Raw genomic sequence first — 13,222 nt, 5'->3', positions numbered from 1 at the left:
AAACAATGTAAGATAATTTCTGCTTTACTATATAAAATCAGAAAATAACTGATAATCAATACAAAATATTTATCTGTTTTAGATGGCAGATCACAAAGAAGTAATGAGAGGCATTGAGCGGCATCCTGGAGTCCAATATCCTGTTCTCACACCTAATCTTCAAGGTTTTAATTCTGCTGTAAGTACGTTCCTAGAAGATGTCTACATTTGGCGCTTTCATATTTCAGATACTTTCAGTTCAGTACCAAACACTACTTATTTAATATCATATACCCTGTCCTGTTAGAACTAAGCTATATTTTAATGAAAAACTGTCAGTTTCTGTGGTAAAACATGACCAAATCTACAGAATGACATTAAATACTACGTTTTTGTATTTTAATAGCAGTATCAATCAGTCTTTGCAAGTTGCTAAGAATGATACTTCTATAAACAGAGAAAGAAAATTCCTTTTCATTCTTTAACTTGTTAGTCCTAGAAAAGTTTCTGAAGAATGAGTTTTTATTTGAAAGTAATGAGACAATTAAATGAAATGCTTTGTAGGACTGTATTAGATTTTTTGAATTTTGAACCCATTTCAATACAGTTCAAAAACTCTTAAATTTTTCAGTTTATACAAGACATATTCAAAGTAATAAACCCAGAATGAAGTGTTTGAACTTACAGAAATAGAACATTTCAGTCTTCTTAAAGCAGTACGTGTTGATAGTCAAATATTTACAGGTGTTTTGTGTTTTCTGAAGAGTTTTCATGCTTTCTATACTTTGGATCTAGGACAAGCCATATTTGGAATGCATACTCCTTGTTGGACATTTATGGCTTACTCTGATTCAGTTTATATATTGCATATGCGACCTATGTACACAGGAGATTTAACTATAGCAACGTAGTCAGATGTATAGTACTACACTTGGTCCGCAATGGTAGCTGTATGAGTTGAATTGCATCTGCTATATCTCTATACCCTATTTGGTGATATAGTGAAAGTAAAATAGTTGTGAGTGAGTCCTGAATTCTTTTTTGTTGATATTTATTTTCTCCCTTCCATTGGAATAGATTTTGGTTCATGTCAGGGTTGCCGAAGCTTAAATGTTATTCTGCAGAAGCAGATGTTGTTGCCACCCTCGACATGTGCAGGTCACAGAGCTTGTCCTAAGCATGAGAGTCCTGCCATTCATAGAGAAGATGAATATTTCAGAGTTTATATGATCTCCTTCTTTTTTGAAAAATGAAATATAAATATCTATCACTGTTATTTTCATAGTTGGATTTTATATAATTTCCTACATCCTCATACCTACATTTATCATTTAAAAAATGTGTGCTTATGCAATTGACAAGAAGAAGAAGGAAATATGCCATAGTGAAATGAATTCATAAAATTAATTTTAATCTCTTAACATGCAAAAAGATTAAAGAACACTTGGAATTAAAATTGCATTTATACTTTAGTTATGGGTGAGATTTCTGATGTACTTAAAACTAAAACTCTATAATATCTTACAGAATTAAACAATCTTTTAATATGTTGTTACTCTTCTGTTTTATTGACATATATCTTTCAGATTGCAGCAGGGGCTACAGAAGTCTCAGTATTTGGTGCAGCATCTGACTCTTTTAGCAGAGTGAATATTAATTGTTCAATTGAAAAAAGCATAGACAAATTTGAAGAAGTTGCTAAAGCAGCAAGAAATATGAATATTCCAGTGCGTGGGTAAATATAAAGATTCTTAAGTAATTCGTAGTTACTGGAGTCATTGTTATGGTTTCTTTTTCTGTACCAGTAGAAAAGTATGCTATCAAATTTTTACACTTCAACTGAAATAACAGTCTTTGTTATGTAAATGTTTTATAAAAAATTGAATAAATTTAGTATTTTGCTCCATATTTTGTAACTACTATTGGTAAGTTTAATTTTCTTTGGAAACTGCAAAAAATAAGTTGTATATAAATATCCATTTTGTTATAGAAATTTAGTCAATTTTATTTCCACAGATGACAGAATAATTTTTTTTTGTGCTGCTAAGAACTGTGCTGCTGAACCTTGAAACATATTCTGCGTATTTTTATTTTATGTAGTGTTGGTTATACATCAATTCATACATTATAGAATTGAGGTATAAAAATGATGGAACAAATTTATTCCTACAGAAAAAAAAATTCTTGATAAATTTATTCTGAAAACTCCAAGCGCTGAAGTATGTGGAGTCTACAGTGCATAAAACTCTTAATTCTTCCAGTATTTATCTTTCTCTGAGTATTTTCTTTTAAACTTGAATTACTCCTGAATGAGACTGGCCCTTGAGCAGTCTCTCTTTTTCAGTTGCATTTTCTGTTGCATTACACAAAACTGTGTATCTAAGGTTATTTGTGAAAGTCCTTGTGAACGCAAAAAAGCTTACATAGGTTTAAGGGGAAACTCAACAGTGAGATCCACTGGCTATTACTAAGAGAAACTACATCCAGCTCAGGAAGTACCTGGAGCTGCAAATAGATAGAGATAGGTACCTCAGAGACTCAGTGCCTGAAAACCTGTCTGGGAATAATACTGGAATCTCTCTTTCCTCCAGAAATAGTGATGAGGTCATGCTACTGCTCACTTTTTGCATAATACAGTGGTAGTTAGAGCATTTGCCTTGAAAAAGGGAGATCTGACTTCTAGTGCTGCCTCAGCCTGAGGGATTTTTAACACATATCTCATACCTGCTTGGGGCCTTTTTCCCTGGCCTAGTTAAGTGTTTTAGGTGAACAGTTACTGGATAAAAAAATAAGAAGTTTCACTGGATTAAGAAATAAAAACTTGTACCAGAATTTAAATACTCTACCTACCTACTGATCTCTCAGGTAGAATCAAGCTCTGTCCTCCTGACCTCTTACAAGAGGTCTGTTGTTTAAAAGGTCTTTAGTCCTACTCTTTGCCATGTTTTTCTGAAATTAAATTCTGTGCTGAGAACATAATAACAAATTGCATTCTTCAGGAGGATTAAGCTCAGGGATACGTAAATTTTAGGTCCCAAATATGTGTAGGAGACAGGCAGTCAGTTCAGAGAAGCACTTAGTCACTGGCAAAAGTTTTAAATAAAAACTTTTGTTTTGTGGTTTTCGCAGATGTCTCAGCATATCAGGCAATAGTTTCTGTTTCATATTCCTGTATTTCACCACCAAAATTCAGCCAAATGGTACAGCAGAGCCAGGCTACCATCAGGGGAATCCTCAAGGCTTGTACACTGTCTGTATGTTTGAATAGCTAGGAGTGTCAACAAATGGACTTTGCAACAGAAGATGTAAAGTCGTGGTGCTGAGGAGTCTCCCTGTGGTGGACTCTAGATTGATGTTGGAGCATAAAATCATAACTTGTCTTCTCTGCCTTAGTTTGTACATGTTTAATAAAGTGGCAGCCTGCTGCTTTTTTCCACATAATGTATGTCTAAGGCATTTGTAGCATGCCAGTAGCAGTTATTCTGGGCTCTTACACACTGATGTGATGGAAATGACTGTTCCCACGGTAGAATTCTAGTGTTTCCATACATTCATTGTCTACTACCTGATCAGCTCCGTGTGGCAGAGAGAAAGAAAAAAGAGGCGGAAAATTGTCAGATAGAAAGCCAGAGCAGAAAACGAGAAAAGAATATTATAATAATGAAGAATAAAAAGGAAAACAAGATAAGGGAGCACAAAGACAGAGGTATAAGGTACCAGGTAATGAAGCCAAGAGAAAAAACAATAATCCAGAGATGAGGAGAGATGAGAAAATTGAACTCAGTGATATTATAGCCAAAATATTTTTTTAAAGTGTGTACTTTGTGCATCTAATATAGAAATCTCTAATTTCACACCAGTATGCAAATGTGGCAACCTTCACACAGTATGTACAGGATGTTTTCAGTAAGTCTGTCATGCCATATGCAATATGTTACACAATGCTTCAACACTGGACTGCTTAATATCAGGTATGTTACAAAGCACATACATTCAAAGCCATGAATGAAACTGATTTAAGTTCGTTCCATCTGTAGCTTTCTTTTTCATGCTTACAGGTCTAAGAAAAGTGAATCATTCAGAATCAGGAAGCCATCAAAAGAATCATTGGATTTGTGGGATTATACCTGAGTCAAAAATCCAATTAGAGACAATAATGATACTGAGGAGAAGCCAAATTTATATTACAGCTCTTTTCACCACAGGATGTTAGCTTTGGACCTAGTTTGTTCTAGCTAGAATTAGAGTTTGAAACATCAAGAGATAAGATGCTGGACTAAAGTTATACTTTAAAAATCAGTAAGCTGCCAGGAGAAGACTATCTGGTATTTGTCCAGGGGGGTCTCAAATGATTGAATAATGAAATAGCTAATCTGCTATGAATCTGCTAAGAGTCTAAATTGGAGAATATGCATCTTTATTTCATGACAAAGAAGACTAACTGATGTTAATAATTCTCAGCCTCTAAAACATTGACTGAACATGGATTTCAATATATGAATATACTGAAAAGAAAGTTTTGAGCATGTTAGTAAGTTAGAAGATGAAAGAGAACTGGTTAACACAGACTGTTTGGACTTTGAGTGCCCTTTTAAAAAATCTCTCCTAGACATCTTTAAAGGAGACAAAATAGTTAATAATGAAAAGTAAATTGTTGCTATGCATTAGAATCTGGATAAATATGTTTTCAAGAGAATAATTACCAAGTACTGTGATACACTGAGTCTTGTTCCTCCCTATTCGTACTGACTGAGGTGCACGCCTCGTGGGTTGCAAAAATATGGGGATCTGTAAGAAGCACTGAGACTTAATGACTGCTTAGAAATAAAAAATCAAAAGGATTGTTTAGTGTCCTTCTACCTCAGTACTTTCTGTTAAACTCCAGTGTACTGTCTTTGGTAGAGTAGAATTCTGAAGACCGTAAAAATACAAGCAAGTAGCAAGAACTCCACAAACATTTATTATATAAAACACAGGGCTTCCCCTTCCAAGTGAAAACGAGGTGTAGGAAAGATAATCGGAAAGTGAAACTTAGGAACAGCTTGATAGAAATACTCATTGCAATCAAGGGGTGGATTTTTTCCTGGAGAGGTAACAATCAAAAAAAAATCTGCTATCAAAGCCTTTGATTTATGATCTTCTCCCTTATTTAGCTGCTACTGAAAAGGCTATTTTGAGTGACAGATTTGGGAAATGGCATTTTCCTAAAACATTTATGCATCCCATGCAGAATTTTCTAAATGCCAAAACAGTCAGGGCTTTGTGGCAAGTTTTTCTTTATGTCATGTTCTTTCCAGATCTGTGTTGTGAGCAAATCAAGCAGCCATAGAAAGAGGAGCAGAAACTTGGAATTTTCAAAAACTGGAATTTGGGAGTTTCTGTTGAATGCTATCAGAGACAGCGTTTTAGAAATAAAAGGATGGGATGTTAAATACGTCGGTTTACATTCAGTATTTTGAATTGGTACTCATTAGTTTACTGATTTTTTTTTTTAATTTTAAGGAGAATATTAGTTTCAGGCTTTATTTTGTTGAGTGGCTGCAATTTAATTATGATAATTATATATTGTTTACAACTATCGTTGTAACATGAGGTATCTAAGTCTGAGCTTGTCACCCTAAATTTTCTTTCAGTTATTGGATAGGCAGCCTTCAGGCCATTTATCCTGTGTGCTTTAAGTCCCTACCTTTGGATAAGATGATTCATCCTTGGGGTAATCCTTCCTTTTGGCTCTAAAGGAGCTTGAATGCTATCAATCACATTCGTAATCCCACAGATGGCCTATCTAAGGCATGAGATGTAGATGATTTTCTTTGATATCTGAAGTGGGAACAGATGAACCCGATCCTACCTGTGCATTGACCAAGGATTAGCACCTTGTAATTTATGTAAATTACAATAGATATAATAAATGCATTAGTAGGCTTAGTGGTACAGGATAACATGGAATAAAGCAGTGGATAGTGATATGCACTCTGTGCACTGAGAATTTTTATCACCCTATTAGAGAACCAAGGCAAAAACCTGCTGGCTTTGCTCAAGCAAACTCCCACAGCTACACAGTTTGGCTTCTAATGTAAATTTTGTAGGCTAAATATTTTGCTTGAATTACTTGGGTAGTAAAAATATTAATATACATAAATTGTATTTATATTATTTTCAATACAGAGATTGTTTCCTTTCTAAAGCATATTGTTGTTTAAAGTGTTACTTATTTGCAGGAAATGGATAATTTAGTGCTTTGCCCTAACTCCTTACTCATGCAGTTGGAAAATATTTCCAAAAATAATTTTAAGGGGTTCAAATTTTATTTCCTATTTTTACTGGCAATTTAGAATTTATGTAGTGAGTGCAAATCATTGGCAATCCTTGAATCTTATGAAAAATGCACTCAAACAGTTTAAACTTTAAGCTTTTGCATGTCTTACGGTTGCTACAGCTGCACTAACATTGACTCAATCATCATCCAGAAAATTTATGTTGTCAGCTGTCATATTTAAAATCTGTAGCACAGTACACAGTTTTCTAAATGTTTACTAAATTCGTTCAAATGTTTATGAAGAATTGAAATCTTGCATATGGTCTTAGAAGTTAGACCATTTATTATTGTCATAAAGGGTTTTTTATTTTTATTTTTGGTACGTGCATTAAAACTTTATAATAACATCTGGGACACATTCTGTGGAGACACTGTGCCAAATCAGTGTTCTAAACTGTGGTCAGCTAATGACTACTATGCATATTTTGCATGTGGAATGGCACAAGATACTGTTGCTTTTAGGAGTGCATCTTTTAATGCATAATTCAGGCACTATTAAAAAATATTACTATTTTTCCAGTGCATAAAGATGAAGACAAACAGCCAGGATTGGTGGAAAGCTGTGGCATGTGCTAATTGCAAGTAGTCACTTGGATTGTGTTTTAATTTGTATGTAATGTAAGTTTATGTGTAGTATATAGAGAAAATGTTAGACAAATACATTCTAGTTAAGCTAGATTGCTCCAAGTGAATGTATTCCAGAATTTAAAGACATAGAAATAAATTGCAATTACTACAATAGAAGAACAAGTTCCTTGGGTTGGCGTGAAGTAAGGAGTCCTCTGTCCCTGTTTTCCCACAAAAGGAACTTCAGCACATGCCTTGTGTCCTGTTACAGTGAAATAGCCTCAGACTAACTTCCGCTGAAACAGTCAGTTCTGTATATGACAGTTGTAGTCCTAATGCAAATTTACTGGGAATATAAAAGCTGAAAATTGGGTTTTTTTTCTGCACCAAAAAAGCATCTCCTTGTGACCATCTTTTAAAAACCATCTTACATACTTATGTCCCAATCCTGAAAAGGTTTTGTGTGAATAGCCCTTCTGAGAGCGGCTGGACTATTTGCATGTGCAAATGTGAGTGTGCATGCAAATGTTTAGAGGTTCAGTGTTAGAAAAACAGATAGAAATGTTTGCTGTAAAATAACTATTTTAACTCTAAAGGCCTTTCTTTAAGAAGCTGCTGCTTCATAAATTAGAGCACATGTAATCATACATTAATTCTAAATTGATGTATGTAATTACTTTAAAATATCTTTGTAGACCTATAACTTTTAAGAATGAACAGTATGATGAAATTCACAATACATAAAAGAATATTGAAACATATTAATATTTAGCTTATATTTGTCTTTTTATAAAATGAATATTAGTTAATATACTTGAGATACGAGAATAATATTTGCTATGACAGGTACCTCACTGATTATTGTTTTGCAGTATTATTTAATGTCTTTAAATACCACAACTGATACTTTTTATATTACGTTATAATAAAGGTTACAAGTTACAAGTTACTACAGATACATTTCCTTGTTGATTATAGGAAAGAATTGTTATTTTATTTCTGTGATAATGGACAAGGTAAGATGCAAAATAATACAAATTTAAAAAAAATCAATTTGATTTTCTTGAATCTGTTAGTGATATTTTGATTTATTTTGAAAAAATGCATTTTGGGGAACACATTGATTTTAATATACTTTATAACAAATAATTCTGGAAATGAATAATCAGGTATTTAATTTGAATATTTCCAGAAAATACTGACTATCAAGATAATCTGATTTTTATAATTCAGTTTAATAATGCCCCTTTTCCTTTTATTACATTTCATATTAACTTCTTTAATACAAGACATTTGGCTGGCCTTATAATACTGTCTTTTATATACCTAATTAGAAGTACCATGAAATAAACTCCAACAATGCAGTCTTGCACAAATCAATGCAGTTCAAAGCTGCATGTATTTTAAAAATACAGACAGAAACTTTGAACTCAATTATTTTCTGGCATCCTGGAATACTTAGGGCTGGAGTACACTTTTTTGTTATTGCTTTAAACTCCCCTCTTTTGACTACATTACATAGTTCTTTAGTATAGTCACAGTTATATTGATAGCAGGGTGTTTACACTGTTATTACCACTTCAGGTATTTACTAAAACCAGCTAACACCTTCATGTCACTATAAGTCAGCCTAAATTTGAGGCTTTGCAAACACCACAATGTAGATGAGCCTTTAGTTGGAAGCAACACATTTTAGTGTGTATGTGGTAAACAAGTCTTTGTGCTTACACTGTATTAAGCCAGCTGCTCGCAGTCCCCTGGCACAGCTTGAGAATCCAGAGATTGCTAGGATGTGGGGATTTTGTGTATTTCTCTGTACTGGGGACAGGTTAAGAAAAAGATGTAGGAGCCATTATACTAGCTCTATCTTACTGGATGATTACACTATGCAGGAGGAGAGCTTTTCCTTAGGAATCACTTTATACCACCTTTCACACATTTTTTTGTGTCTTCAGAAAGGTAGAAAGTGATACTGGTGGGCCAAAGGGGGAGGTGGCTTTTGTTTTTTAATATGTGACACCTGAGGAAATTCAAAATGATTTCTGTTTCTTCAGAAGAATAATGTAAAATGAGACTGTAAATGTTAGTATCAAATTATAAGATAACAATACAGTATGTCGGCTGGTATGTTATTGACTGGTGCACAGATAATCAGATATACTAAATCTGAAGTGGTTAAGTGGCCCTTCGTTATAGTGATAGTTTTGCTCTGTTTTTAAGCCGAAAGTTATGTTTTCCATTGCTTTACACAAACTGTAACGGTGTTTCTGGGCACTCAAAAAGTAATAACGAACATTATTATCATAGGTTTTCACTTTGAATAGCATGTCTGTTGTTTATAAATAAGTACTAAATAAAAGGAGAGGTTTTTTTACTTTTCTCCTGGAAAAAAAATGCTGGCCTTATTTACCCGTTTTGGACTTGGCTTGGAGATTCTGTTTCTGGAAGAATCTCCTTTCCCTCCCTTCTTCTTTCTATTTTCCCTCTCCTTACAGTAAAGATTGCCTGTTTCTAACAAATGGCTTCCTCTGCAAAGAGACAGAATATATCAACCTTAATATTATGAATTCACCAAATGATCGGCGTATACATTTTAGCACGAACATCCAATAAAAATAAATACATCTGCAGTGAACATGGTAAATTATATGCGAACTTACACTATAATAATAAACAGGAAACAGCAGCATCTGAGTCTGCAACTGGCTTCTCAGGAGGCTCCATGCTTCCAGCTGTGGTAGCAGCTGTGGATCTGGCTCTGGAAGTCTTGCTGAAACAAGCTGACAAAGGGCTGATTACAACATGGAGTTCAGTTTGTGCCTGGATTCATTTTGCTTTTAACATACTTCGGTTATGAAAAGTTTGCTCTTTTACCCTCTTTGTGGTTTTTTATCCTGCACTTCACAGTCTTTGGGCTGGTGTGGTGATTATCACCATTCCTAGTGACCTTGATCTTGGGGACCATATACGGTCTATACTATTTGTGGAACATTGCAATTTGGTTTTGGCTTATTGGAAAAAATTAAAAACTCTCTTCCTTCTCCTCCCCATCCCTAGAGACTGTTCAGCATTTTTGTCCAAAATATTATACAGTAAAGTTGTTGGGCTTTATTTTTTTATTTTTTACTGTTGCTATATGCATAAAAAACAACAACTTATGAGACGACTGAAATACTCACCTGCAATGAAATCTGGAGAACAGGCAAGAGTCTGGGTAAGCTCTGCCTGATGAAACAAGCAGAGAACTTCTTTTTATCACTTTTTTACTACGGGGAGTAATTCTGATTTCACAGAACCTGATTGAGAAAAAGAGCTTCTACCTGTGTTTTCCTAGAGCAGCTTTATACTGCAGCCTTCACATATTACAGGTCCTTCTTTTCACCTCTGGTTGCATGGGCTCTTTTCTCAATTGTATGCTAAAGTTGTGGTTAAGCTACTAAAAACTCTGGCCTTGATTCAGCAAAGATTTAAGCACATACTTAGAATTAAACACTTCCATTGCAAAGTCTGCTTTGTGAACTCCCAGAAATTTGCTTCTGCTCTCATACTGTGGAGTGTCTCTGGTGAATATCTTGAGACCAGGACAGCCTTTTTCATTACAAATTCTTTTTTCTTTCAGTCCTGCCATCTTTTTAGAAAACAGCTGTATTCTCCAACTTAATTGAATCCCAAAATTGAATCCCAGTTGCCTCTGTAACTCATTGCTCAAACTCTTCTCTCTCTTTCCCTCTGCTTCTTTTCTTCACACAGGATCTTGCTCATTTCTCCTAAGGAAAAATAGATATAATATGATCTTCCTTCTGTCGTTTTGTTCTCTCTCCCTCTGTAATCCTTCCTCCTTTTTCTCCTCCACTGTCAGAGCAGCAGAAGTTTCTTGTCTACTTTCTGTCTGTACCCCTTCCACTTGCCCCAGTGACCCCAAATTCTGCTCTCCCTCTTATTTCTTCCCTCCCTTATTCTCTTTCTTAACCTCTCACTATCCTCTGGCTCTTTTCCATTGCAATATAAGCAAGCATTTGTCTCTTAAAAATTTCACCTTTGACCCCACGCATTTCTTCATCTTGTATCTCATCATCTATCTCTTCTTCATTCCTAAGCTCATTGAAGGCGCTGTTTATAATTACTGTCTGGAGACCGTCTTCTGTGATTCCCTCCTATAACTCCTACACTTTGGCTTCTGTTCCTTGCTTGCAACTGCAACAGCTCTCACCAAGCTCCCCAATGACAAGATCTCAGAAACAGTAGTCTATCCTCATTCTTCTTGACTTGTCAGTAGTGTTTGCTGCAGTTGACCAGGGTCGTCTTTAAACTTTTATCCTGTATTGCCTTATGTGGCTCTGTCTTCTTGATTTTCTTCTTTCTAAGCATTCCTTCAGCATGTTCTTTGGAGTCATCTCCCATGTTGGAGGGGCGTAAATGGTGGTCCTGGGGCTCTGCTTTGGCTGGTTTCTTTCCTCTTTTTATGCCTTATGGCTTATTTCAAACACTACAGAGAAAATGTAACTACCAAATGTATCTGTAGATAACAGATCTACCTTTCTATTGAAACCTATCTCCTCTCACTGAAACGTATTAATTTGAAACTGCACAAATGCAATTACAAAGCATTCCACCCAGAGCTGCCTTGAGTCTAGATGTCTTGGCAGATGCTCAGAGCAGATAGTTGATTATCATCCCTCATTCATGTAGACACACATATTTTCTGCTTTTTTATGATAGGCTCTCCATACCCCTGCCAGCTGTACCAGCCCTTCTCTGCATCTGTTCCAACTTGTATTACTTTTTCTATGAATGACTCAAATTGTATCTCTTATTTCAATGTTCAAATGTTATGTTCAAATGAGAACATAACAAGATCTTGTCAAATAGTATTCATATTTTATAATCTTTACTGAAAATGCTTCTCCTGATGTATGTTTGGAGTGTATTTGACTCTTTTACAGCCTCATTTTAAGCATTTCACTTTCTTAGTCATTGCTATCAACTGAGTCCCATTTCTATTGCTTCTGTCCTTTCTTCATGGAATCAGAGTACTTTTTTGTACAATGCCACTGTATTTAATGTTCTAATCATGCTTCTACTTTTTATTGCACTTCATTACATGAAAAGATTAAATAAAAATTGTACCAAACTCATTCTTGAAAAACTCTACTAAAAAGGGTTTCTTTTTTCATTCTCTACAGGACTTCATTTTCTCTCTGTTAGGAAGCTTCTTACCTGTCTAATTCTTTTAGTAATCCTATTTTCTCCAGTTTAATATTGAATATCAGTGTCCAGATAGATTATATCTGCCATATTTTCCTTGTTTAAAATTTTAGCCTAAACACAATGGTATAAGCATGCAGAGAGCTCATAATCTCAAACAGATTTATGCACTGTAGTAGACAGATTCCTCAGGTCATCACATACTTTCATACCCCAGCAGGCCCAGCTGAATTATGTGAGCTCAGGCGGGTTTCTGCTTGCTAGTGTGAACTACAGGGAGTATTTCCTTGTTCTCTAGATACCTTTTGGTGTGCTTTTACTTTTGTTTGCTCTACTCCATTCCAGATGTCATTCATGCCACATTATCACTACCAAATGCAGGTCTTCTTGTTAATAATATATATAGCTGTTAGGAACATGTAAGATTTAGCTAATTAGAGGGAACATGTATAAACATACATTGGATATTTTGTATTTACTTTCTTTGTGTTTAGTACTGTTGCTCACTTCATAATGAGTGTTGTGGCTTATGTTGCAAAACAGTTTCAGTAAAAGTCTTTGTGTTCTGTAACTCTAGGTACCATAGTATGAAAAAATAATCCTTTTGGGTCTGAGATTTTTCATGCTTAGTTTCATTTGAAAATCTGTGTGTATGCATGTAAAACATATGGAAATTATCTTGAGCTGTTTTTGAGTATGTGTCACTGAAAAGCAAGGCAGTGTTTTTACTGTTGAAAGTAACTACTTTTTAGTGTAGATAGGTAAATTCAGAATTTTGAAACTTAAATAGTGACATCTAAATTGGGGGGAGGGGAGGTATTTGATGAAGTCTATGGCCAAGTTTTGAAAACCTGGTTTTTGTAATAACATACAGATAATTGGAATCTTGCCTACTAGGCATCTGTACTAGAATTATGAGCAGGATGTAATGGACCTGACCACTTTTGTGGAAACAAAATTCATTTCCATTTCTTTGTCAGGGCTAATCAGACTCTTTTTAGGTTCATGGGCTGCTTCTTTCTTACTGCTAGTTCCACTGTGCAACACCATACCTTCGCCTATTGGAATGGAATATGTTCTACATGTTAAAATGCTGATAATTTTTTCACAATTTGTTTTTGCCTGTTACTCATCCTGATTTCACATTCTATC

The 13,222-nt window shown here is 34.9% G+C and overlaps 1 protein-coding gene across 2 annotated transcripts in view; it reads left to right on the top strand.

Moving 5' to 3' along the window:
* HMGCLL1 (3-hydroxy-3-methylglutaryl-CoA lyase like 1) overlaps positions 1-13,222 on the top strand; it is an 86,767-nt gene that overhangs the window by 31,582 nt on the left and 41,963 nt on the right. For both annotated transcript variants that reach the window (XR_010388230.1, XM_064508587.1), the window contains exons 4-5: positions 83-178; positions 1,566-1,714. Coding sequence is in view for 1 of the 2 variants with exons in the window: in XM_064508587.1 (XP_064364657.1) it covers positions 83-178; positions 1,566-1,714 (245 nt within the window). In the remaining variant the exon portion in view is untranslated. The remainder of the gene's footprint in view (positions 1-82; positions 179-1,565; positions 1,715-13,222) is intronic.

The sequence above is a fragment of the Dromaius novaehollandiae genome, chromosome 3, assembly GCF_036370855.1.
Source record: "Dromaius novaehollandiae isolate bDroNov1 chromosome 3, bDroNov1.hap1, whole genome shotgun sequence".
NCBI classification, from domain to species: domain Eukaryota; kingdom Metazoa; phylum Chordata; class Aves; order Casuariiformes; family Dromaiidae; genus Dromaius; species Dromaius novaehollandiae.
Note: the sequence above shows the minus strand (reverse complement) of the source record. Positions and strands in the feature narration are given on the sequence as shown.